Source organism: Citrus sinensis, chromosome 5 (genome assembly GCF_022201045.2).
Source record: "Citrus sinensis cultivar Valencia sweet orange chromosome 5, DVS_A1.0, whole genome shotgun sequence".
In the NCBI taxonomy this organism is placed as follows: Eukaryota; Viridiplantae; Streptophyta; class Magnoliopsida; order Sapindales; family Rutaceae; genus Citrus; species Citrus sinensis.
Genome location: NC_068560.1, coordinates 34,203,900 through 34,228,124, shown reverse-complemented (window position 1 = coordinate 34,228,124; position 24,225 = coordinate 34,203,900). Strand labels below are relative to the sequence as shown.

General features: G+C 36.1%; 3 protein-coding genes and 1 long non-coding RNA gene across 10 annotated transcripts; 3 read left to right on the top strand and 1 right to left on the bottom strand.

Annotated features, from left to right (window-relative positions):
• Position 1: 1 nt before the first annotated feature.
• On the top strand, positions 2 to 2,996 carry LOC102610559 (protein WHAT'S THIS FACTOR 1 homolog, chloroplastic). 4 transcript variants are annotated; one of them, XM_025095991.2, is made up of 2 exons: positions 2 to 2,099; positions 2,875 to 2,996. In XM_025095991.2, exon 1 carries the CDS (start codon positions 825 to 827, stop codon positions 2,085 to 2,087), a length of 1,263 nt encoding a protein of 420 aa, XP_024951759.2. In that variant the 5' UTR covers positions 2 to 824; the 3' UTR covers positions 2,088 to 2,099; positions 2,875 to 2,996. The 4 variants fall into 4 exon arrangements, with proteins under 4 accessions (XP_024951759.2, XP_024951758.2, XP_052296912.1 ...); XM_025095990.2 differs by lacking the exon at positions 2,875 to 2,996 and adding an exon at positions 2,191 to 2,334; XM_052440952.1 differs by lacking the exon at positions 2,875 to 2,996 and having other exon boundaries at positions 2 to 379; positions 788 to 2,176.
• On the top strand, positions 2,947 to 6,284 carry LOC102609840 (cytochrome b-c1 complex subunit 6-1, mitochondrial-like). Of its 2 annotated transcripts, XM_006472980.4 has the most exons (5): positions 2,947 to 3,037; positions 3,217 to 3,275; positions 3,575 to 3,659; positions 5,811 to 5,900; positions 5,982 to 6,284. In XM_006472980.4, coding segments are annotated over exons 2-5 (210 nt in total). In that variant the 5' UTR covers positions 2,947 to 3,037; positions 3,217 to 3,273; the 3' UTR covers positions 6,015 to 6,284. The 2 variants fall into 2 exon arrangements, with proteins under 2 accessions (XP_006473043.2, XP_052296913.1); XM_052440953.1 differs by lacking the exons at positions 2,947 to 3,037; positions 3,217 to 3,275 and adding an exon at positions 3,425 to 3,443.
• A 504-nt stretch (positions 6,285 to 6,788) lies between these two features.
• On the top strand, positions 6,789 to 14,249 carry LOC102609379 (eukaryotic translation initiation factor 5B). Of its 2 annotated transcripts, XM_006472977.4 has the most exons (13): positions 6,789 to 7,018; positions 7,248 to 9,542; positions 9,636 to 10,159; positions 10,246 to 10,353; positions 10,449 to 10,549; positions 10,677 to 10,767; positions 10,862 to 10,972; positions 11,055 to 11,120; positions 11,733 to 11,792; positions 11,911 to 12,468; positions 13,022 to 13,141; positions 13,638 to 13,757; positions 13,839 to 14,249. In XM_006472977.4, exons 2-13 carry the CDS (start codon positions 7,313 to 7,315, stop codon positions 13,902 to 13,904), a joined length of 4,155 nt encoding a protein of 1,384 aa, XP_006473040.2. In that variant the 5' UTR covers positions 6,789 to 7,018; positions 7,248 to 7,312; the 3' UTR covers positions 13,905 to 14,249. The 2 variants fall into 2 exon arrangements, with proteins under 2 accessions (XP_006473040.2, XP_006473041.2); XM_006472978.4 differs by having other exon boundaries at positions 6,789 to 9,542.
• A 2,733-nt stretch (positions 14,250 to 16,982) lies between these two features.
• LOC127902649 (uncharacterized) lies at positions 16,983 to 18,934 on the bottom strand. Of its 2 annotated transcripts, XR_008055080.1 has the most exons (5): positions 18,729 to 18,934; positions 18,531 to 18,617; positions 18,270 to 18,488; positions 17,851 to 18,135; positions 16,983 to 17,707 (listed from the first exon to the last, which is right to left on the bottom strand). It is a non-coding gene; the product is annotated as an uncharacterized LOC127902649 (long non-coding RNA). The 2 variants fall into 2 exon arrangements; XR_008055079.1 differs by having other exon boundaries at positions 16,983 to 18,135.
• Between the last annotated feature and the right edge of the window lie 5,291 nt (positions 18,935 to 24,225).

Genomic DNA, 24,225 nt, shown 5'->3' with positions numbered 1-24,225 from the left:
AAAGATAATGTTCCCCATGTTATTTCCCAATCAGCCCCAGTCCACGTAACTTTTTCTTCATCTCCCACACTCCATAACATTAATTTGTCGAATCTTTGCAATTGCAGATTTGCAGCCGTGTTGTCTAATCCGTAGATTGAGTTGCAGAAGCCAGAAAGAGTTGGTAATGACTTGTCCAATTAAAAACAGGTCGCCACTCTTGTTTCTTTCTGTGGGTAATTTTGTCATTCAGTTCTAAGACGAAAACTCAGACGCAGTAGAAAGGAAAACAGTGAGCGGGCTCACATTTGCACCAGCTAGTTAAGCTTCTCCAGTTCATCAAGTGAATGTCACCGACTCGCCGGGTCAACCAAATTCGAGTCTAAGCTGATAAAGCATCGTAACTGCTTTGTTTATTCGTTTTTTGAATAATCGATTTATTGGCTGGTTCATCTGAATTATTAGCTAATGTAAATATGAACTGTAACCTTGGATCGCTATGGCAAAATTTCTTCTGCAATTTTTGTTTTGGCGGTCGTATGCAATGTTTGATGTGAAACCAACTCTAGCCCCGTGTTTATTTCTTAAGCAGCATTAAGTACATCTTCGTGTAATTTTTAGTCCATATCGATCCCTAAATTGCTGGTGTTCATTTCTGCGGTCTGCAAGACGCAACTTGGCACTAGTTGACCATTGACTCAGCAATTTTGCATTTTCCGTTTATTTTCAAGGTATTAAAAAGGAAAAATAGAAACATTAGATATGACACCTATCTTTGTTATCTTACTATCCTCTTGCTTTTTCACAGGTTGATTTTTCATACTATAGAGAAGATACATTAAGGAATGGTCATTGTTAACATTTATCTTGGGAACACAAGTTCCTGCCAAAGCAGACTCTACACTCTGCCATGCTTTCACAATATCCTTCGAAGTTTCTCTCTTTGGTCGATGAAGAAGGTCCCAGAACTCGAATCAGCTCTCTCGCGAAATCGTAGATGGATAGTCAATAATCAGATAAAGAACATAATACTTCGACTTCCAAGCCAAGTGGCAACTGTTAAATATCTCCAGAAGAAGTTCAAGACTCTTGATCTTCAAGGCAAAGCTATCAATTGGCTTAAGAAATATCCTTGCTGCTTTGAGGTGTATTTCGAGAACAATGAGCATTACTGTCGATTAACGAAGCGAATGATGTCCCTGGTAGAAGAGGAGGAGTCTGTGAAAGAAATGCAGGAGTCAGCATATGTTGAGCGCTTGGTGAAATTGTTAATGATGAGCAGGAATCAGAGGCTTAATGTTGTGAAACTGAATGAGCTTAAGCGAAATTTTGGATTTCCGGATGAATATATAATTAGGATTCTACCTAAGTACCCAGATATGTTTCAACTTGTTAATTATAGTGGGAGAAAGAGTTCAATGGAGATTGAACTTGTTTCATGGAAGCCTGAGTTAGCAGTTTCGGCAGTGGAAGCCTCAGCTCAGAAGCAGGGTACTGAGCCATGTTTTTCATGTTGTTTGCCTTCAACTTGGGTGAAATCATGGGAGAAATTTAAAGAATTTAATGCAACACCCTACATCTCACCTTATTTGGATACTAAAGGTTTAGGAGAGGGATCAAAGGAGATGGAGAAGAGGACAATAGGTGTGGTGCATGAGTTATTGTCTTTGACCCTATGGAAGAAAATGTCAATTGTAAAGCTAGGTCATTTCAAAAGAGAGTTTTCTTTGCCAGAGAAATTGAATGTCTTGCTGCTAAAGCATCCTGGAATTTTCTATGTTTCAAACAAGTATCAGATTTATACTGTTCTCCTTAGGGAAGCGTATAATGGGTCAGAGTTGATTGAGAAGGATCCCCTTGTTGTTGTGAAGGATAAATTTGGTGAGTTGATGCAGGAGGGGCTTCATGAATATAATCAAAGGCACCGTTTAATGAATTTAGAGAAGAAGAAGAAGAGAGGCATGATGCCAGTCAGATCAGAGAAAAGCGAGGATGTGAGAACTGAAATTTCTCAACAAGATGTTATAGGGGATAAGCTGGGAGGTTTGTTTGATCCTGAAGAAAGAAAACGATTTTATAAAGTTCTTTTTGATGATGGTGCCTCGTAAATTAAAAAGGAGGTATACTTGTTATTTCAGTCTGTGTACTTTCACATATGCATGAAATGAAGAAATGAAGAAATTTTCCGTTGTTATCATTCTCCATTTTCAGATTAGTTGTTACAAGAGTATGACACCAGAATGGTATGGTGATTGGTGAGGTCCAAGTTTCACTCTGTAGACCAAGAAACTTATGAATCTCTTAAGTGCAGATGTCATCACTGATGGGCTTCAATCGGAGGCTTCATAGTTTGTTATCATAATCACTGATGTTTGGAAGTGGAGTTTCAAACTACCTTAAGAAATAGTCAATGCTATAGAGGTAGCTGGTTGAAACCTTTAGCTACCAAACAGGTATATAAGTTAGAAATTTGTGGACATTACTTTTATCAGTTTTGAAATTGCCGCTTGAAACTGGGAACAGCACGTTTTCCAGACTAATTTGGTAGATTTATTGCATAAATTTGTGTCTTTTTTCCCCAAAAAGTAATTATTCCTCTTTCTTAAAAGTTTAGATAAATGTAAACTCACAAGTCACAACCAACCCTAAGCGAGATTTATTTATGCCAACATCATAAAATGAAATAGATTGTATTTGACCGTCACAATATGAGAATATTAAACTTGAAATGGTATTTCAGTCAATTTAGAAGGATTGAGGACCTATCCGACACAGATTTATAAGTTATACAATTATTTGAAATGATGTAAATAATAGGGATCCAGAGGTTATTATTCTAAATAAAGGGGTAATTTGGTCAGTAAATAAACCTAATTACCATTTTTACTGGATCAGGCCAGATCGGTCTAGTCCTGGATTCAAAAGGCCCACGAACGGCCCAGCTGTTGTTTATGCTGTCGCTTATTTTGACTGGTCGTTTTTTTGGTAGAACTAACTCTGAGATTATTAGCTTTCGCATCGCACGAGCCGCCGATTTCTGTTTCTCTTGAAAAACAAGGTTCGTTTCTTACTCATTTACTCATAATATACCTAATTTTTTGCGATCAGATTTTTCATTTTTCGACGTTTGTGATTCTTCTTTCTGAATTTTTCCAAATTGGATACAAATGTGAAATAATCAGCGTAATGAAGTGTAAATCTTATGAGTTGACTTTTTCAGTGATTGGCCTCGTGCAGGAAACAAGCACTTGTGCTTTGAATTCAATTCAGCTTTTTCATATTGCATTTAATCCAATGTGAGTATTTTATATTGCACTTGTCAGCTGATTAAATAATTTCTTAAAAATAAAATAAAATTTCTTGGTTGATGATCGTTTTGGTGGTGACAAATTAATTATTTTTTATGATGTGATTTTATAATCGTCTAGAAACATGCATACACACTCGCTTTTAGACAACTAGATGTGAGTAATTTACAATTTCAACTCCATTTACATTACAGAATTGTACCATTTGCTCACTTGCTGTAGCGGTGTTGCTCCTTAGATCATTTATGCTTGCTAATCTTTGCTTGTCTTCCTTTGATGACATTTAGGGCGGATGAGGAAATTGCTGATCCGAAGAAGTATCTTGAGGAAGCTTGCAAGCCTAAATGTGTGAAGTCTTTAATTGAATATGAGGTGAGAATTTTTATGGGTAAAGCTTTATGTATTTTATAGTATGCCCGTGTTCTCTTTTCTTATTTTGTACTTCTCTTTTGGGTATTTTCCACTGCATCTTTTAATCTTAGAAATGCATTTAGTTACAGTTGCACGTTTCTATATAACAGCTTTTAGTTTTTTATAGTTATCAAATTGTTTTATTTCATTCTTTTTGGCTGTTAAGATAGTATGAAATAGCTTGCAGAAGCTTTTTAATAGTGAGGAACTGAGGGTGAGAAAGCAGATATGTGTACTATCTCCGATGTGGCTATTGATTGGCCACCAACGGTTGCTGCATCCATTTTGACTTCATTAGTTGTTTGCCTACATTGAAAATGCTGTTTGTGTGCATTTATGGGTAATATATCATTGTCACTGAAAGGTCCTAATTGAAGTTGAAACTGTGTGAGAAAATGGCCTTATTAGCTGGTTGAAGTCTGAAAGTTAAATGTGAATTGAAGATCTAAAGAAATCTAACTCATGATTGATAAATAATACATTCATCTTTGCACCAATTTGCATCTAACTGGTGGCTATATTCGAAATCAGTGATGATGCAAATATGAAATAATGTATTCCTTCTGGTAATATGGAATATTCTCACAGAGGGGGAAGAGCTATTCTTGTACATATGCTCGATCTGGCTTGGATCTACTAGAATAGAAGAGGAATGCCTCTATTTATGCCTTTAGGCAGGTTAAAGAATGATTTTAGCTTACAGTGGAGCGTCGAGCAGACCTTAGACACAGTACGGAATGAATAAAGAAGAGTAGTTTGCAACATCGGTGGTGAAATTTCATTCATCCTTCTTGAGAGAAATTGATTGGTTTGAGTCGAGCTCGAGGGTCGTTGGAATAGTAAGGTGTTAGATATTTTATATGTTTGTGAATGCAGAGAAATGGATGCAGAATATATTTGGAAAATAGTGACAAAAGATTTTGTCCATATTCAGGCACTTAATGGATAATAACTGATGGGAAACCATTTTTTGGACACTTGCTTTCATCAAAACACTAAGAATTGAAGCCAGAAGATCAGAAATCGATGGGGTCTGTTGGTGTAATTGATCATAGATGCCAATTTCTGACATTCTGTAAAGTGTTAATCATCAAAGGTTTCATTTAAATATTTATGGTTGCTGTAGAAATTGAACTACACGGGATGCGGGTACAATTGGGAACATGTAGTAACGTTTACCAGTACTTTTAACCATTTGTACATAACTGAAAATACATTCAAAATGTTGTCATGGAGTTGAACTATAAATTTTGCTTTGAAATGCTAGTAGGTGCAGCAGCTTGATAGGTCCCAGTGAAAGGTTTGTTAACGGTGGCAAAGAATAGTAAATATTCTCTTAGGGTGAGAACAAACCACACTGGAAATGGAATTGAAAATATTTGACATATTTTTTTAATTGATTCCAATGAGCATAAATGCAAATCATTCCACTACCCAACTTCAGCAACTATAGCTGAAATTAAAGGTCCATACCACTACCATAAAGTTCAGAGGAGAAGTGGGGGGTTTTTTTGGGGGTGGGGGGAACAACAACATAAACCATGACACATTCCTGCATGTGGTTATTATCCCTCCTAATTGCTTGGCCATAATGGAACAAGAACTTGGCTAAGTGGCCCTTGCATGCTTGCATGGATACATGACTTCATGCATGATATTGCCCTTGCATGCAAACGTGACTTCATGCATGATATTTCGGGATGATCTTGATGGCGTGTACGTGCGAACGACGAGCACATGCAGAGTCGTATCACAGCTACTCTGACCTTTTGTTTATTTTTCATGTTGTTGTCATAATTTTATGACATGAAGTACGAGAAATTCGATTGTTTTTCTGTCCTTTCTTTTGTTCATATTACTATTTTCCTTATCTTGTTGCCCCGAATTACTTCATTAACTATCTGTGTTTTGCTTTTGTTTTGGTTGTCTCCCTCGCTCATTTTGAAATTTGAGGTAGTAAAAACAGAAGACAATGAGAAAGCAATGCGCATGATAAATCAGTCACGCTTTCAAATTGTTTTATTTTAATGGGATTAAACAGGGGGAATTGGTCTTTTCCAGGATTAGTTTTTGTTCAGTTATTAAAACCTGAACCTATGCTACTTGTTACAGGCTTGCGTTAAAAGGATTGAAGCTGATGATACTGGCAGCAAGCATTGCACTGGGCAGTATTTTGACTACTTATCGTGTGTTGATAAATGTGTAAGAATTCTACTCATTATCAGTAAGGTTCATTTAGATCCTCCGGGGGTCACCAGCTCATATCAGCATTGTGATTTGCAGGTTGCCCCGAAGCTATTCATCCAGCTGAAGTGATTATGAAGTTAATAGGATATCTGCTGCCTTATTCTCGTTTCCTCTTTGCGAATGTCAGCCAACCATAGCCAAATGGTTTATTGGTTCATCCATCCCCTAGCTACCGTTTATTTTGGTTTTGCTAATGGCTTTCCCCTTCCAGCCTTTTGGATTGAGAACTGATCTATAATAAAGAAAAGGCGTCCTTCATTATGATGTGAATAATATCAGGAATTGGAATATGATGAACCTTCGTTCAAATTTTCTATTAGAAACGTATTGGGTCGTCAATTTATTTTCTAACATTTTAAATAGTTAATCAAATGATAATTAAAATTAGTTCACAGAAAATGTCAAAATTGATTAATATTATTATTTTTTTGAAGAACTACAAATTACGATGCATATTGGAAATCATTAAGTAGTCCTATCAAAAACTAATATGCATAAACTTTAACAAATGTATTATAAAATATATGCTTTAATCTTCATTTATCATCATATTTTGTATGAAAAGAAAGCGGGATAATCCAACGCTGAGAATTATATATGATATGATAAAATAACTAATTACAATCCTATTAGTAAGATTATTATATTTCATAACAATCCTATCAAAATAAGATAAGTAAATACCAATCCCAGTAAACTAATATAAAAAAATTAGAACAAAACTCCCCAGACTATTTTCCTATTTTATTTTATTTTGTATATAAAACATTTATAGAAAATCCCAGACAAGAAGATCAGATCAAACAGATGGCGGCGATTGGCATTTCACTGTGGATCCGGCCCGGCCCATAAACACAACCCTAGGAGAAGGATCATGCGTAGAATTTATTTCATTATTATAATTCACGCTCAACTCTTCCCGTGTCTCTTAACAAATCTCTCTTCGTTGTCGCTGTGTCTCTGTGCGTTACTCACAGCAGAAGGGAAGAAAACAGACCCTCAAATTTTATGCAACTCATCTCTTCTCAATCTTTCATTCGATTCCGTTCGTCCTTTCGACGTTATCGCTTCAAGTTGGCTCTCTTTTTCGCTCTTTCTTGCTCTTTCTTTATTCATTATTTGCACGTATATATTTAATGATTGAATGTGTAGATTAAAGATTAAAGAAAGTTGGGGTTTATGTTGATCTGATCAGGATTTTTTATTTATTTTATTACAATTTAATTGAACAGTTTTTGTAGTTACATGCGTTGATATCTATATACGAGCGTACTCTTTTTTTGGTTGTTGATTTGGAACCAGGGTGTTAGAGACTTAAGTCTTGTTATATTAAGCCAAAATTTGTTGAAACCTAACCCTAGATTGTGATGGGTCGGAAGAAGCCATCAGTGAGAGACGAAGCGAATTTGCCTGCGGTGGCTCAGGGCGGTGGTAAATCGAAGAAGAAGGCGGTTGTTATTGATGATGATGAGTATTCTATAGGTACTGAACTAACGGAGGAGCCGCAAGAAGAGGAGGCTGTGAATAACAATAAGAAGAAGAAAGGGAAGAAGGGAAATCAGAAGAATTTGCAGGCTGAAGATGATGATTCTAAGGGGGAGGAGGGTGAAGAGAATGATGCAGAGGCAATTGTGTTCACTGGGAAGAAGAAGTCGAAAGGGAAAAAGAATGGGGGTAATAATGCTTTATCTAAATCAGCCTTTGAGTTGCTTGAGGGGGCAGATAAGGATGATGATGATGATGATTCAGGGGATAAACTTAGCAAGGGGAAGTATGTTTCTCTGGCGAGTAAGGGTAAAACGAAGGAGGGTTTGAAGAAAGGTTGGAATAAGAGTGGTAGTCTGTTTGCGGCAGCGGCTTTTGATGCAGTTGATGGTGGTAGTGAAAGTGAGGTGATTGATGATGATCATTCTGTGGAGGAGAGTGATGATGATGATGATGATGTGGTGGAGAAGTCAAAGAAAGGTGGCAAGAAGAAGAGCGGTACTACTGGATTTTCGGCCTCTGCTTTTGATCTTCTTGATGATGAAGATGAGGATGTGAGGGAAGACAAAGATGAAGAAGATGAACCTGTTATTTTCACAGACAAGAAAAAGAAATCAAAGAAGAGTGGCAAGAACAGTTCTACTTTCGATCTGCTTGTCAATGAAAATGATGATGTCAAGGAAGACAAAGATGAAGATGATGAACCTATTACTTTCACGGACAAGAAAAAGAAGTCGAATAAGGGTGGCAGGATGAGGAGTTCTGCATTTGATCTGCTTGAAAATGAGGATGAGGATGATGATGAGAAGAAAGACAAGGATGAAGAAGATGAACCTATTATTTTCACGGACAAGAAAAAGAAGACCAAGTCTTCAAAGAAGACTGTTAGTTCATTTAGTGAAGTATTGCTTGATGAGGAAAATGTTGTTGAAGATGCTCCTGTGCTAAGTGATGTTTCAGGTGCTGTTGACACGAAGCAACAAAGTGGGGATAGTAGTATTGTCGAATCCGATGATTTTAAAGTTAATAAGGGCGAAGTGGTGGCACAAACATCAAAGAATAAGAAGAAGAAGAAGGAGAAGGAGAAGCCTAGGAGTGAAAGGACAGCTCAAGAAGAGGATGATCTAGAAAAAATTCTTGCAGAGCTTGGTCAAGGCCCTGCTCCACAAGAGGAGAAAGTTCAGGTTCAGCCTCCTGAACCTGTTGCACCACCAGATGCTGCTGATGAGAAGGTAGGTGAAGAAGAAAAAGAGGAGTCTGCCGCATCAAAGAAGAAGAAAAAGAAGAAGGAGAAGGAAAAGGAGAAGAAGGCAGCGGCGGCTGCAGCAGCAGAAGATAAACAGCAGGGGAAAAGCGAAGCTGTGGAAACCAAAAAGAATGATGGGAAGAGTAAAGGACCAGAGAAGAAAATGTCAAAGCAAGTTAGGGAGATGCAGGAAGCACTTGCTCGACGAAAAGAAGCTGAAGAGAGAAAGAAAAGGGAAGAGGAGGAAAGGTTAAGGAAGGAAGAAGAGGAGCGAAAGAGGCTAGAAGAACTTGAGAGACAAGCAGAAGAGGCTAAGCGTCGAAAGAAGGAAAAAGAAAAGGAGAAGCTTTTGAAGAAGAAACAGGAAGGCAAGCTTTTAACTGGCAAGCAGAAGGAAGAAGCACGTCGGTTGGAGGCTATGAGGAACCAGTTTCTGGCTAAAGGTATTCCTCTTCCCACTGGTGACAAGGAAGCTGCATCAAAACGACCCAAATATCAGACAAAAAAGAAATCAGCTCACCATCAAGCAAATGGTGCTGTGCCTCTTAAGGAGCTCAGCATAGAGTCCAAAGAAAAAGAGCAAGAGAAGCAAGAAACTCTATTGGAGGTGGATGTTGGGGAAACAGAGAAAGTTGAAGAAGGGGAATCATTAACTGTGGAGGAGAAACCAGAAATTGCTGATGCGCCCAAGGAAAATGAAGTAGAAGAAGAAGATGATGATGATGATGAGGAATGGGATGCAAAGAGCTGGGATGATGTTAATCTCAATGTCAAAGGGGCATTTGATGATGAAGAGGCTGATTCTGAACCTGAACCTCTGGTGAAGAAAGAGATAAAGAGTGCTATACCATCTCCACGTGATGCAGGTGAGGTTTATTGCTTTATATTGCCATTGAGTCGCTATCGGTTGTTTTGTTTTTTGTTTTTTATCCTTGTGGTATTAATATATTTGTTTTCAGCTGAAAAGCCAGCTGTTGCTGTTAAGAAAGCCATTCCTGAGCAGCCATTGAAGTCTCAGGATGCTGTGACCAGGAAGAAAGAGCCTGCTGCAAAAAGTAAAGAACCAGAAGTAGATGCCACCCCAAAGCAGGCTGAAGAAAACCTTCGCTCTCCTATTTGCTGCATTATGGGCCATGTCGATACTGGTAAAACGAAGCTACTGGATTGTATCCGAGGGACTAATGTTCAGGAAGGTGAGGCCGGGGGCATTACACAACAGATTGGTGCAACATATTTCCCTGCTGAGAACATACGCGAGAGAACTAGGGAATTGAAAGCTAATGCGACGTTGAAGGTTCCAGGTTTATTAGTTATTGATACCCCTGGGCACGAGTCTTTTACTAATCTAAGGTCACGAGGTTCAGGACTTTGTGATATTGCTATTTTGGTTGTTGACATTATGCATGGCTTGGAGCCACAAACCATAGAATCATTGAATCTTTTGAAAATGAGGAATACAGAGTTCATTGTTGCATTAAACAAGGTAAGATTCAGTTTCTAGGGGAACTGTTATTTGCTTTTCCGGCACTTCATTTTCAATTTCAATTTCTTTACCGCTTTATTTTTCAGGTGGACAGACTCTATGGGTGGAAAACTTGCCGCAATGCACCTATTGTGAAAGCAATCAAACAACAAAATACAGATGTGCAAAATGAATTTAACATGAGGCTTGTACAGGTGACATAGATTCAGCCATCTCTGTCACTATTAGCTTTTATTGTTTGTTGATTCTGTTTATGTTTTCTTATTTTTGTTATTGTTTGGTTTGGCAGATTGTAACTCAACTTAAGGAGCAAGGAATGAATACAGAATTATACTACAAAAATAAAGATAGGGGAGAAACTTTCAATATTGTACCCACTAGTGCAATAAGGTATGCTTTGGAATCTATCTCCTCTATCTCTAGGCTTTTAGCAACTCTGTTCAATGCTTGTTACTTGCAAAATCTTTAATTACTTCTTGGTTATTGTCCTAATAATATTGAATTTCTGGTGTTACAGTGGAGAAGGGATCCCTGATTTGTTATTATTGCTGGTTCAATGGACTCAGAAAACAATGGTTGAGAAACTGACATTCAGAAATGAATTGCAGGTTTGATTTTGTTCATTTGGTCCTTGGTTGCTTCAATGATATTGCATTGCATTAGCATGAGGAGTCTTAATTGTGTATTGGATCTTTCTGTCAGTGTACGGTGTTGGAGGTCAAGGTAATTGAAGGCCATGGGACAACAATTGACGTTGTGTTAGTTAATGGTGTGCTTCATGAAGGAGATCAGATTGTTGTTTGTGGCTTGCAGGCAAGGATCTGACAACTTATTTTCATATAAAATCTGGTAAAATGTTGTTTTAAGTTTCTCACAAATATACTTTTATATTTAGGGACCTATTGTCACCACGATTCGTGCCTTATTGACACCCCATCCAATGAAGGAACTGCGTGTTAAGGTAAGGATCTACACTGGGACTTCTACTCTCCAACAATAGAATGATAAATTGGTTTGCGATTGAAGAAATAATTTTGTCCTATGAATTTTTGATATTTTGAAAATGCTTATGGAAACTGAATGTTTACTGCCACTGAACCGAATAAATGAAAGCCTTTACATACCTGTTGTATTCACTGAAGACTGGAAATGATTAAATTCCTGTTGGGAAATCTGTCATTGACTGCCTGTTTTCTGGTTATATCATGTAAACTCAAGATAGTGATAATAGGTTACCATTTTCCATTCTTCCATTAATCTGGTCCAATCTTATTAAAAGATAAGATAATGCATTACAAATATGTTGAATGTTGGATATTGGTAAATGTACTTTTTGATTAAAGCATATTCGTTTTCTTCACATCTCTCTCAGAGATAATGGATGTCATAATAGTCATGTAATGATTGGAGCAGCACCTATTGTATCTGTATTTATGGATGGTACAATCTTTCAGATTGGTATGCTGTTTGTTTTGTATGGCTCAAAGTATGGCTGTTTGGTATGCTACCAGTGTTGTGGTTGCGAAACATATTTATTCTCAACTTTGATGATGCTATTGCTGCTGAATTTCAGGGGACTTACCTGCACCATAAACAGATCAAGGCTGCACAGGGTATTAAGATTACTGCCCAGGTGATGTAACTTGCCTGACATACTTGGCAATTTTTTTGTTTATTAGCAGTTTCGTAGAGTTGTGACCTGTACTGTTAGATTAATTTCCTGTTTAATTGAGTTTTGTATTTTACTGCAGGGCCTCGAGCATGCTATTGCTGGCACTGGTCTGTATGTGGTTGGGCCTGATGATGATTTGGAAGATGTCAAGGAAGAAGCAATGGAAGATATGAAATCAGTCATGAGCAGGATTGACAAAAGTGGTGAGGGTGTTTGTGTACAAGCATCTACCTTAGGCTCTTTGGAAGCATTGCTGGAATTCTTGAAGTCCGATGCTGTTAAGATTCCTGTCAGTGGTATAAGCATAGGTCCTGTACATAAGAAAGATGTCATGAGGGCCAGTGTAATGCTTGAGAAGAAAAAGGAGTATGCAACTATCTTGGCATTTGACGTCAAAGTTACACCGGAGGCTCGGGAACTTGCAGAAGAACTGGGTGTAAAGATTTTCATTGCTGATATTATTTACCATTTATTCGATCAATTCACAGCTTATATTAATAATCTCAAGGAGGAGAAGAAGAGGGAAGCTGCTGATGAAGCTGTCTTCCCATGTGTTCTCAAGATTTTACCAAACTGTGTTTTCAACAAGAAAGATCCAATCGTCTTGGGGGTTGATGTTGTTGAAGGCATAGCAAAGGTACGAATGTCTGCGTTCCAATTTGTTCTTGCCTTTATTCTTCTTCTTCTTCTTCTCAGAAACAAAATAAGTATATTAGATGTAGGAAGTGTACATAGAGGAGGGACAAGAAGTCCACAGAGAAGGAAAATATAAAAATTCTCCAAGTCCAAGAGTTTCAACTTCTACAAGATCATATATTCTAACTAACGATATTACACCATAGCTGCTTCCCAATTAATCAAAATAAAGAAGAAAGTATATCTTTGAACTCCGGAGAGATAGAAGCTCAAAATTTAATTCTTGTAGCAAAGAAACATTTAATCCTCCATCACTTCAAATTAATCTGAGACCCACCAAATCTTTATGTTCATCTTCACCTTATTTAAAAAATTGGGTTACATTTTGGGGATGGGATAGCGTAGCCTCCACTAGTTACCAGACCCGAAATTTTGAGTATAAGTGGAATTGTGGTGCCCTATAACTTGTTCTGCAATGAGTATGAGTAGCTTTTGTACATTGATATCTTGTATGGATTTTACAGCCCTCTGATACTATCTGCCTTTTTATACAGGTTGGAACTCCAATTTGTATTCCCCAAAGGGATTTTATTGATATTGGCCGAATTGCGTCTATTGAAAATAACCATAAACCCGTTGATACTGCCAAGAAAGGCCAGAAAGCAGCCATCAAGGTATGAGATCTGACTTGTTGCTTATTATAGAATCTTTTGTTTATAGCCTTAAAGGATAAACTGCTTGTACTGTTTTTAAGGTCCTGCTCAGACTCATGCTATTTCTGGTACACAGTTTTTGCTATATTTTTTTCTGGTTTTATGGTGCTTTTTCTAAGTTTTCTTAATCAGCATACATCTTTGTAAATAGTTTTCATTGAATCAATAGATTCTAGTTGTCTTTCAGGTTTATCTGTGTCTGGAAATTGTGGAGATTATGTATAACAAAGAAATTAAAATAATGTAAAAACACATCTAGAATGACATGGGTAGAATTAGGATTCCCGATAAATGTGGCCCATGGAATCTTTATTAGTTCTAGAGTTGATTTGCAATATATGTGCTGATGGTAAAAATGATTATTCTTAGTGATTGAACTATTATGTGAATGCTTTTGCGCTCTACTTCTTTGATCTCTCATTGGAGTTGATCTTATCTACGCATTTTTTTTTTGCAGATAGCTGGATCCAATTCTGAGGAGCAGCAGAAAATGTTTGGCAGGCATTTTGATATTGAGGATGAACTTGTGAGCCACATTTCGAGGAAATCAATTGATGTTCTTAAAGCCAATTACCGGGTAAGTTTTAAAAAATTCTACTTTTATCGACTTTCTGGTTAAAGTCAGGCTGGTTGCTTATGAAAATTTAATATGTTTCAGGATGATCTCTCTATGGATGAGTGGAGGTTGCTGGTGAAGCTGAAAAACCTTTTCAAGATACAATAAGAAGTATATATAGTTGACAAATGGCTGATCAGTGAGGGAGTGACGCTCGAGTCCGATGTGAAGGGTCTGTCGAGTGAAGAAAATTTTGAGCTACACTGATATATGCAGAGGTTGGAATAACAAAATCGTACTTTTTGGCTAAAGGAAACTGAGAATCTCCATCAAAATGCCTTCGTTATTGGCATCATGTACGTACAAGCTGCAAGTATGCAGAGCGGTAATGGCGTTGGAGGGCTGAGAGTTTGTTGAGTGGTGTCTTTGGAGATGTTTTAACTTGCATTTCAAGTTTTGTTATAGTTATCACTGATGTTTCCAGGTGATTAATAAATCATTTTTCTTTTAATATACGCAGATGTTATGACATTTTCTTATGCAATTTTTTGTACGCGAGAAAGTGATCTCCCTGATTTTCCATTTTCATAGACCAAAAGCCATGCACTCACCATTTTCTTTCCTGGATTGCCTGGCCTGTTTTAGTTTCCTTTGCAATCTAACTTGTACACAGATAATTGTACACAGATAAGTTAGTAGGCTTTAATCTAGTGGTTAGAACTATGGGTTCGAGTATTGTGGGGTTTAATTTTCTTCCTGGGGTTTTTTTTTTTCGAATTGCGAGTGAAGTAGACGTCTGAGTGAAGTAGACGTCTCTGGATTATACTATATAAGATTTGTAAATTAATCTCAGTAATTATGTTATTCTAAATATTGGTATATTAATCTCATGAAATATGAGTTGTAATCTAATTAATAATCTTATAATTAAAAAAAAAAAAAAACTTGTACAATGAAATGAGGAAAAAGTAAATGTCATTGCTACGAATCAGATTAATTGTTCCACAGCTGGCCCTCTCGTTATACACAGCAAATTTATCTCTCCCTTCTTTCCTCGCGGTATTTTGTTTTTTTTGGTTCAGCAAGTTTTTATCATGTCTTTTTGTTTGAGAATAGATTCATAGAATGATTGAAGATTGTTGTTCTCAATCTGCGTTTCCGATTTATTAGTAGAAAAATAATTTTTTTGGTCATACATTTTGTTCGGGAATTTTTTTTTTCATTTATATTGTTTTTTATAAGAGTGGAACAAGGAAGGTATATACTAGGGGTGTTCAGAATCCAATCCGATCCGCTCAATCCGTCCAATCCGCTCAATCCGTCCGATCCGCTGAATCCGATCCGTATAAATCCGATCCGTGGATTGGTGGATTGGATATGAATTGAAAATTTAAAAATCTGCAGTCGATGGATTGGATATGAATTTACTTCTGTAAATCCGCAGAAATCCGTGAATCCGCAAAAAAAAAAAAATATACATATATATATATATATAATTAAAAATTATTATAAATTTAATTAAAAAATTATAAATGTGACATTACATAGTTACTAAGCACTATAACATATCTTAGCCATTACCCAATAATAATATAAAATGAAAAATAATTAAATTATCAAATATACAAATATAACTTGTAAAAATTGTAAAACAAAATAAAAGAAAAGTCACACGCACTAGCAAAAATAAAGTAACATAACGCCAAGTCACAAACAATTTGCAAACAAAAAACCCTAAGCTTCCCCGCCGTCACACACACTAGCAACACTCAATACTAGTTGAATACACTCTCAACACGGATTTAAAGGACATCGGTCGCGCGATTCCGACGAGAGCAAACCATCTTCTTTCTCAAGTCCATTGAGCCACTTCACATTCACTGGTTCCAGTTGAACAATTTCACTATCACAACCTTCAAAATCGCCACCCGTACGGCTTCTCCTGGTTCCCATCGTGGATGGCTCCATAATCACCACTTTTCGACAAGCGCAACAGCCCTGGTGAAGGATCAGACTATGTTTGGTTTCCGAAACTTCGCCATTTCAATTAATTGTGGCTTTATTTGAACAATTAATTTCGGTGTTATATTAACGTATTATTGTAACTTTATTTGAACAATTAAGCTTGTTGTGTTATATTTTGAAACTTTGAACGTATTATTGTAGCTTTATTTGAATACTTAGTCTCGTTGTGTTATATTGTGAAACTTTAAATGTATTATTTTAGCTTTATTTAAACAATTTATTTATTTAAATTCTATTCAATTTTAAATTTAATTGGTAGCAAAATTATTTTTATATTATATTTTTTTATTTCATTAGTTGGAGAGAACTAAAAATTTTTAATTCGAAAACTAATGCGTAAAATGGTGGATTGCATATGGATTGAGTCAAATCCACATCCGATCCGCAGACGTATGGATTGGATATGGATTGAGTCAAATCAGCATCCGATCCGCAGATGTATGGATTGGATTTGGATTGAATTTTATCAATCCGTGGATTGGATTGAAAAATTATAATCCACAAAATCATGGATCGGATATGGATTGATGTCCAATCCGTAAAATCCGATCCGCGAACACCCCTAGTATATACCAAACAGACTAGCAAAATATCAGCTTAGGTCATGGGAAATTCAGTAGTACTACAACACTGTATGCAAGGTAGTTTGTTATTCCCTTGTCAATTCTCTTCCAACGTCGAGTAGAGAGAATGAATCCTGATGGCCCCGTAGCCTCGAAGGGTTTAGATCCTGTGAGCTGAGATGTACAAGACAATTATCTTCCTTTGCGTCTTCATGAGTCGATGAGTGGGTGGTCTAAAATAAGGAAATAGTGTAAGTTTTAATTTGCAATTGCCAAGTGATTATCGCGGAGTCCCTCTTATTGTTCCAGTCGAGTCAGCAAATTAACATCAACGTAGATGGGTTTGTTGGCATTGCCAAACACTTCCCACCATCGTTTCCTTTCCTTGTTCTTCTTCATCAAGCTTATTTCTGTGACCGAAATATTTTGGGATTCTGATGGACGCATCTTTTAACCATTATTTTACGAAAAAAAATAATGAAGAAAAAATCGTGATTGACTAAAGACCAAGGCGATATTAATTCTTGAAGGAGTGGGAATCGCCACACGATCTGTTGACCCATCTAATTAGAAGCAACCAGTGCCAAAATTAGTTGAAATATTAATAGGATTAGGCTACACGCAACAAAGCACATGGCAAATTCACAACAGTGTCCATTTGTTTAAAACTCAAGGTAAACTCGGATTCAATTCAAATTTCTCAACAATAGCCCATTGAAGAGCAGTTTGTCTGATGCATATCTACCTCTCGTATGTATGCCTTGATCATGGCCAAAAACGTCGTTTTCCTGACCAAAAAGTAATCCTCTCCCAGTTGGGTTTAATAAGGAATTTGTTTATAAGCATTGGTTCCAAGTTCCACACTTGGCCCCCAAAATAAAAGCTGTATCCCAAAAAATCACCTTTTTAGGAATTGATCACCAGCTTTATAACACTTGGAATCTATAATACTTAATGGCACATCCATGCTGCCATTCAGGGATGAACCTGAATCATATTGAAGAGTAGTCTGTCTGAAATGACAGCTGTGAAGTTTGCCATTGTCGCCGTTTCCCATCGGCGGCACCTGTTCTGTGCCACCTTAAGCCACTCCACCCTTTAAATAAGTGAACAAACTGTTTGAACAGTACCCGATTGGCTTGTTTGTTTCACAATGTAGGAGCCACCAGTTCCCCGCGGCCTTGTCCTATTTTTGAAGAACACATAAAAAGGTGCTTTTGTTTAAAAGCACTTCCAAACATATGAATTGTTGTTATCTAGTAATATATAGCAGTTCATTCTTGCCTGATTGACTGCTACTTTGACATAATACTGTGGACCCCGAACAACTGAAACTGGTTCAAGGACCATCCCAAGTGTTAATGTGGCATGTTTGTACGAAACCTGAATAATATGTGTTGTAGCAACCATGAAAATCCGTACATACACTTTGCCGATGAAGAAAACATGTAATCCTGTAAGTGCTTTTCGAACTCAAGTAATTAAAGAAACCAATACGAAGAAAATAAAGAAGAAGCGATACATACCCCCAGACGGTGTAAAGACGAGTACGATTGTGTTGAAAGATGTTTATATTGACCTTCAAGATGTAACTTGAAGCTCAAGAAAGGTAACAGAAAACATAATTGGAAACATAATGAAAATTTCGCGATATTATACCATCAATCCAACCCTTAATAGTGCTGAAAGAATCAGGCGGACCGCCTTGATGAAGTGAAATTACGGATGCACCGAGTTGTCCAAGGCCAACTGGATTGCATATACTACCGTATCCTGCAGCCCCTTGGTTGCTGTTGGTTTTGCAGAAAGTCCTGCAAATTAAGAAGATATGTATGCATTTTTTCGTCACATTTGATCACAAAATCTTTTGAGATGGTTCAAAGGGTATTATAATTAATATAAAAATTAAAGGAAAAGGAAGAGATGATTAATATGTGTAACTCACAATGAGTTTGGCTAGTTCATCTGCATTTACCGGAAATGAACCTTTGAAATGCTCTGTGAATTAGGTTTCAGCTGTTACTAGTTCTTCTTTTGTTGTCCTACGTATGGGGACAGTTCCTGATGGACATTCATCGTCTAAACCGGCATCCATGGTGTTGCTTGAAGGACTAGTGCCTGTAGGTTTGGATACATCCGGTTTCTGATTGAAGCTTGTTCTCATCTATGAGACAAACATATTTGTAACAATGAGATTAAAGCTAACCTGTATCTTATGATCTTTGAGCAAAGGATCGTCAAGAGCTGGCTGGTTATTTGATCCACACAATCGAAAAAAGTATCAGTATATAGTCTGCAACAACAATTAACATATCCTCAGTGCGTCATATAGTCTCAGCAGTAAGGAGAGAGAGAGGGAAAAAAATAAAAAAAGGAGAAGACAGAAGGTGAAATTAAGGTGTACCTTGATGGTCATCACAGGAGGACAAAAATCTCACTGAATTGTCTTAAAAGGTTTCATTTAAAGATAAAAAAAATATGTAAAATGTACAATTATGTGAGGCTAACTCATTGTTACAATGAGATTTATTATATTTCTTAAGAAGCAAAAGGAGGTAACATGTATTTATGAAGCCGGCAGTAGTTGATATTCTTGCTATAGCTTGGAAGTGGCTTACTCTTATCTCCAGCTTTTTCCAAGTTGTATGTATATATGTGTGTTTGTGTGTGTGTGTGTGTGTAATTAAGTTTCTATTGACTATATAAATAATTTGGTCACTTTTGGAATCATTTAACATGCAAGCTAAAGAAGAATTAGGGTTGGATGGATGGTGCATCATTCTTGTCCATTATCTTAATTGGGTGCTCTTCTTCTTTAATTTAAAAGATCATTATGGCTATAATACAAATTGATTAATTTACAGGTTTTATTCATTTCACTTACAGCAAGGAGTGGACGGCACCATGCATGGTTGCTATGATACTCGTTGTCCGGGTTTTGTAATTGTAAGTACCAAAGTACACAACTTGACAAAGTATTCAGCTACGAATGATATATAAGCTAACAAATCCTCCAGCTCCATGATATTTGTTAGAGTTGTTTTTCAAAGCAGACTCCTGGAAACTAATAATTATTAATACACATTTGAAAACTGATGCTTGGTAAAATATACTTGCCATCCTTAGAATGGGAACAGTTCCCTTTGGGCGTTCATCCTTCAAACCAATTTTCGAAGACGCGGCCGAGATGTTTCGGGGCCTTTTTTGCACAGCAAAACTAGGCTGCATCTGTTAATCAAATATTCTTTTTACCTATTACAAAAAGCTACTTTCAGGAATATAATGCATATTGACAGAAAATTGAAAAAAAAAAAAACAAAGGCCACATGGGCCCAATTTATGATTAGTAGGATTTTGAGAATTAGTCCATCTTTATTTGGTTTCGATTATTCTTCTCAATATGAATTGTGAGATTCGAAATTCCTTGATGGTTACACACATATTATGTAGTATAAAGATCACGTTTATTCGTTTTCCTTTTTGGCTTTTTTTCCCATTTCGACTTTTCCATTGATTTTATGAGACATAGATTCCAGACAATTTTAAAGAACGTACACAAATGTAACATTTTATTCTTGGAAAAAGAAAAAATATATATACTTGTTCGTAAATAAAGTAAAAAACGAAATGAACCTGGATTTTATGACCTCCGAGAAAGGGATGCTCGAGAGCAGATTCTTTGTAAATATCCACAAAGTCGTATATGCTTCCAGGTTGTGTCGGCAAAATCAAATTATATATCCTCAGAATTCTAAAAAATAAAAATAAAAATTAAAAAAGATAATGAAAATAATCATTGCCAGATTAAAATATGAATAAATAAATAAAGAACAAAGATCTAAACAAATATACATTTGGGAAATCCAAAACAATCGTTTCAAATGTCACGATTTCAGATATAATAGAAACGAAATGAGATTGATTTAGATACAAATTTTAATTGATTTTAACTAATTGCCTTAACTGAAATGGTACTTGCAATTGGTTCTAGTGCTATGAAGCTAACAACAATAGAAATTGCAACAGAAGGAAGGTGATAATAAATATATTAAGGTTTTGTTGGGTATTAATTAAGGTAATGTCATTTTTAAACTACAGTTTTCGTGGGAAAAAAAAATCGTAACTATAGAATAAAAGTTATTAGTGTATATTAACTATAATTTTTAAATGATACTTTTAATAAAAATAGTAAAGATATTATAGGTTTTCATCATAAAAGTGGTTGATAAAATCAACTTAACTTTTAAAATACAACAGTTAGTGTTTACAAAATATTTTAATGCTGTATTTTTGAGTTATAGCAGATAATGTAACATCAATCGACTCCATATTTTAAGTTATAATTATTATACATAAATGTACACATGAAGAATTGAATATGTTTTCTGACAATGGAAACTGTAAGTTGAGTATGATTTTAGACTCAATCAAAAGGCAGCAGCGGCATAGATAATTTGTAAAATGACATTGATCTTAGCTAGCTACTTGCTCGGCATATATCTTCATAAGTAGTAATTATCAAGTACAGATGTCCGCTCTTTATAAGATATATAGGAACGAACTAATAATTAACAACTAATATTTTTATTATTTATAACATATCACTATTTATTTTTTATTTTTAAAGAAGTTTAATAGCAAGGGAAAGCAATTTGGAATCAAGACCGTATAAAATTCCTTTACTTTGTCGCAAAATTCACCTGAAAGATGTATATGGTAATTATCCTGAATTAAAAATAAGCAACAGTGTGTCCACTTCATGCTGCCGAGATTGAGGAATTATCAGAGATATATTCCTGAAAGGATGTATCACTCCACTATCATCACATAGCTTCGAATATTATTTATACGGCCATGAAATTTCTAATCACGATCGGTTAGGTAAAAAAAAAAAAACTTTTCTTAACTTTTAATTAGTTGTCTTTTTCTGGATAGCCTTTTTTTTTTTAAATTTGTTGTTTTGAAAATTATTTTTAAAAAAGAACTATTTTGAAAAATAAAAACAACAAATTAGATCAGAAAATATGTTTTAACGGCGCCGGCCGGCTATTGAAATAATATCGTGATGACAATGAGACTAAAACGTTGATTAGAAATATGGTTGAGACTCGCTCTGAATTAATTCAGGTTTGAGCTGCTTTGCCTAAGCGCTAATTAACCCCGGAATTATATCGTGTTCATAATCAGGTGTTGGATTAATCCCATTTCAATCCAACGGGTTTCATTTAAGTGGCCAAATAGGTTTAGAAGGGAGACACCGGCACGGCAGCCCTTACTATCTGTTATTATCGACTCTTTCTTCTTTCTCGTCTCGATTTCTCTCTCAGTCTCCATCGTCGTGCAGAGATAATTTCTTCTCAATTCTGATTCAGAATTATAGACTGCCATGAGTTGCAATATTAGATGGCCACTGTGTAAGGCAGCAAATCCACAAAAACAAATTAATTAATATTTTTTTAGTTCAATTATTTAGTTCATATTGCTCTGTTCAATTGCTTTTGATTCATGGTTCTGTTGGATTTATTTCTCATATTGCATGCACCAGCATAAAATCGTTTGAGTTATTTTATATTTTATCAGATTAATAAGTGATTAATATCAAATATTAATGACTCATTTATTAAATGATCGAATGTTATATTAATAAGTCTAATCCTGTCACACTCTATGTATATAGTAGTATATTATGAACAAGCGGAATCTTTAATTGTGTTATTTTTTTTTTTTGGTCTAAACCATCCGGTATCCGGTGATCACATTGGGCCCCGACTACTCCGGATTCGGAGAGAGGGCGATTCTCCTCCCAACGTAGGCGACTCCACCAAGACTCGAACTGGGGAGCAAACCCAGTCGAGGCTTGAGGGGTTCAGTTCGTTACCAACTGAACCAACCAATCGTTGGTATTAATTGTGTTATTTTTAACTCAAAATGAAATAGATGATTTTGTATTAACACATGAGAAGTCTCTACACTCGGTCAAATATTTAAGTGACTCCAGCCCATTAGGAGTCACTATTCACTCATTCAAGAATTGGCAAGAGAGTAGCACTCATTCTCTCTCTCTCTCTCTCTCTCTTGCTTCTTTGTTTCTAGTGGCTTCGAAGCTTGGTTTTGCAGCCGAGATTGTTTAAAAACATGGAGGCAGCAGCTGTGATATAAGCTTCACAGCAAGCTTGGAATATGAAAATCATGGCCAACCAAGGTGCGAACTTGAATTTCTCTCTAAAGCATGTGTCTACTTGTAAATGCAAGATCAAGGGCTTATAGCCTAAATTTGTTACATCAAGTTTGTCATAGGAAGCCTAATGAGATAGTGGGCGCTGGTGAGAGAGAATAAACAATTTTTTTAAAAAAAATGATTAACTTTTATATTTAAATAAGGATAATATAGGAAATAAGTAAGATTAATGAGCACAATATGTCGACTGACATCGGAAACACATTTCATAAGTTTATCAAACTAGTAATTTACAAATTAAAAGAACAGCTTGGCATACAATAAAAAATTAAAGCCCTAACAATCTTATTGAAAAATTAACAGATTCTAGTTCAATTGCTTTTTTTTTTCATTTAATAAGTTTGTTGCCTTAATTTCATTTAAAAAAATGATATTTTATCGAAATTTTGATAATGGCGAACATTACGACCAAGTCAATCACACTGGCCTTTGACTGTAAACCACCAAAGTGCCACAATACTGCATCATAAGCGAATTAAACAATTTATTTTAAAATTGTAATGGCAAAAATTTGTTTTCAACGCCTACTTGAATGAACCTCTTTGTAGCATCCATTATGCTAAAAGTTGTCACAATGGGTGCGTTTGGTGTGCCGCACTGTATTAGATTGTACTAAATTATAATGGAATATATTAAATAATACAATATTATATTTGGTAGAGTATGGACTTATTTATTTATATTTTTAAATAAATATTATATGAATTTAATAAATATTTTAATATTTAAGTTAATTTATTATTTAAGTTTATTAATAAAAATATAATTATATGCAGTAGATTTCAACATCTTTTCTTATTTATCAATTAAACATAAATTAATATGTTAAAGAAATATAATATTTGATTTATATTGAATCTAATAGCTAATATTAAATAATAGTTAAAATAGAAAAATACATGTGTATTTAGACACGCAGGGGGGCGGGTCCTATTTGCACATCGATTGCCGCACAATCTTTTTAAATCAGTGTAATTATTTTTTGCAGCCAAACGCAGGTCTGAATTTAGGATCCCCTAAGTTACATGCATATAACTTTGCATTATGTTGCAGACCGCCCAATTCGCTAGCCCAATTGCCCACAATTTCGGGCTAGAGAGCCAACACAAGGCCAAGAGTGCTAGCTTGGCCCAATTCCGGAAGGTTCTAGGCAACTCTAGCACATGTGAACATGTAAATATTCTAGAATACTTTATACAATTCCAGCACATACAAATAGCTAGGAAATTGTAAAATACTCTAGAGTTTGACCAAGTTTGGCAAAGTTAGGTAAAGTTAGGCAAAGTTAGGCAAAGCCTCCCCTATAAATATGGAATGGCATTAGGCATTTGTATCCAACAAGCATTGTAATCTCTCTTTGTGCAATACAAGTTTCTTTGGCTCAATTGCTCTCTTCTCTTGTTCGAGAATCTCTAGGCTTACTTAGCAACATTCGGCAAAGTTGTCTAAGTGCCGCACGGGTTAGCTGCGCAAAACACTCATCCCGTGACAAGTGGTATCAGAGCTAAGGTTTGCACGCACGCAAATTAGCTCACGAAGCAATGGCCAACCCTTCGAACGTAGCACAAGAGGGTGTTGTTGGTGTGGATGTTCCACCGGAACCAAGCCGTGGCCGAGAGGGAGAACGCGCCCAAGGCAAGACTCGCGGCAAGTCCAAGGCCCT

Coding starts and splice junctions, on each gene's coding strand:
- LOC102609840 (XM_006472980.4), top strand. Junction 3,660..5,810: donor AGTCTTTAATTGAATATGAG/GTGAGAATTTTT, acceptor TACTTGTTACAG/GCTTGCGTTAAAAGGATTGA. Junction 5,901..5,981: donor TATCGTGTGTTGATAAATGT/GTAAGAATTCTA, acceptor TGTGATTTGCAG/GTTGCCCCGAAGCTATTCAT.
- LOC102609379 (XM_006472977.4), top strand. CDS start 7,313: ATGGGTCGGAAGAAGCCATCAGTGAGAGACGAAGCGAATTTGCCTGCG. Junction 10,160..10,245: donor TCATTGTTGCATTAAACAAG/GTAAGATTCAGT, acceptor TTTATTTTTCAG/GTGGACAGACTCTATGGGTG. Junction 13,142..13,637: donor GCCAGAAAGCAGCCATCAAG/GTATGAGATCTG, acceptor TTTTTTTTGCAG/ATAGCTGGATCCAATTCTGA.
- LOC102610559 (XM_025095991.2), top strand. CDS start 825: ATGGTCATTGTTAACATTTATCTTGGGAACACAAGTTCCTGCCAAAGC.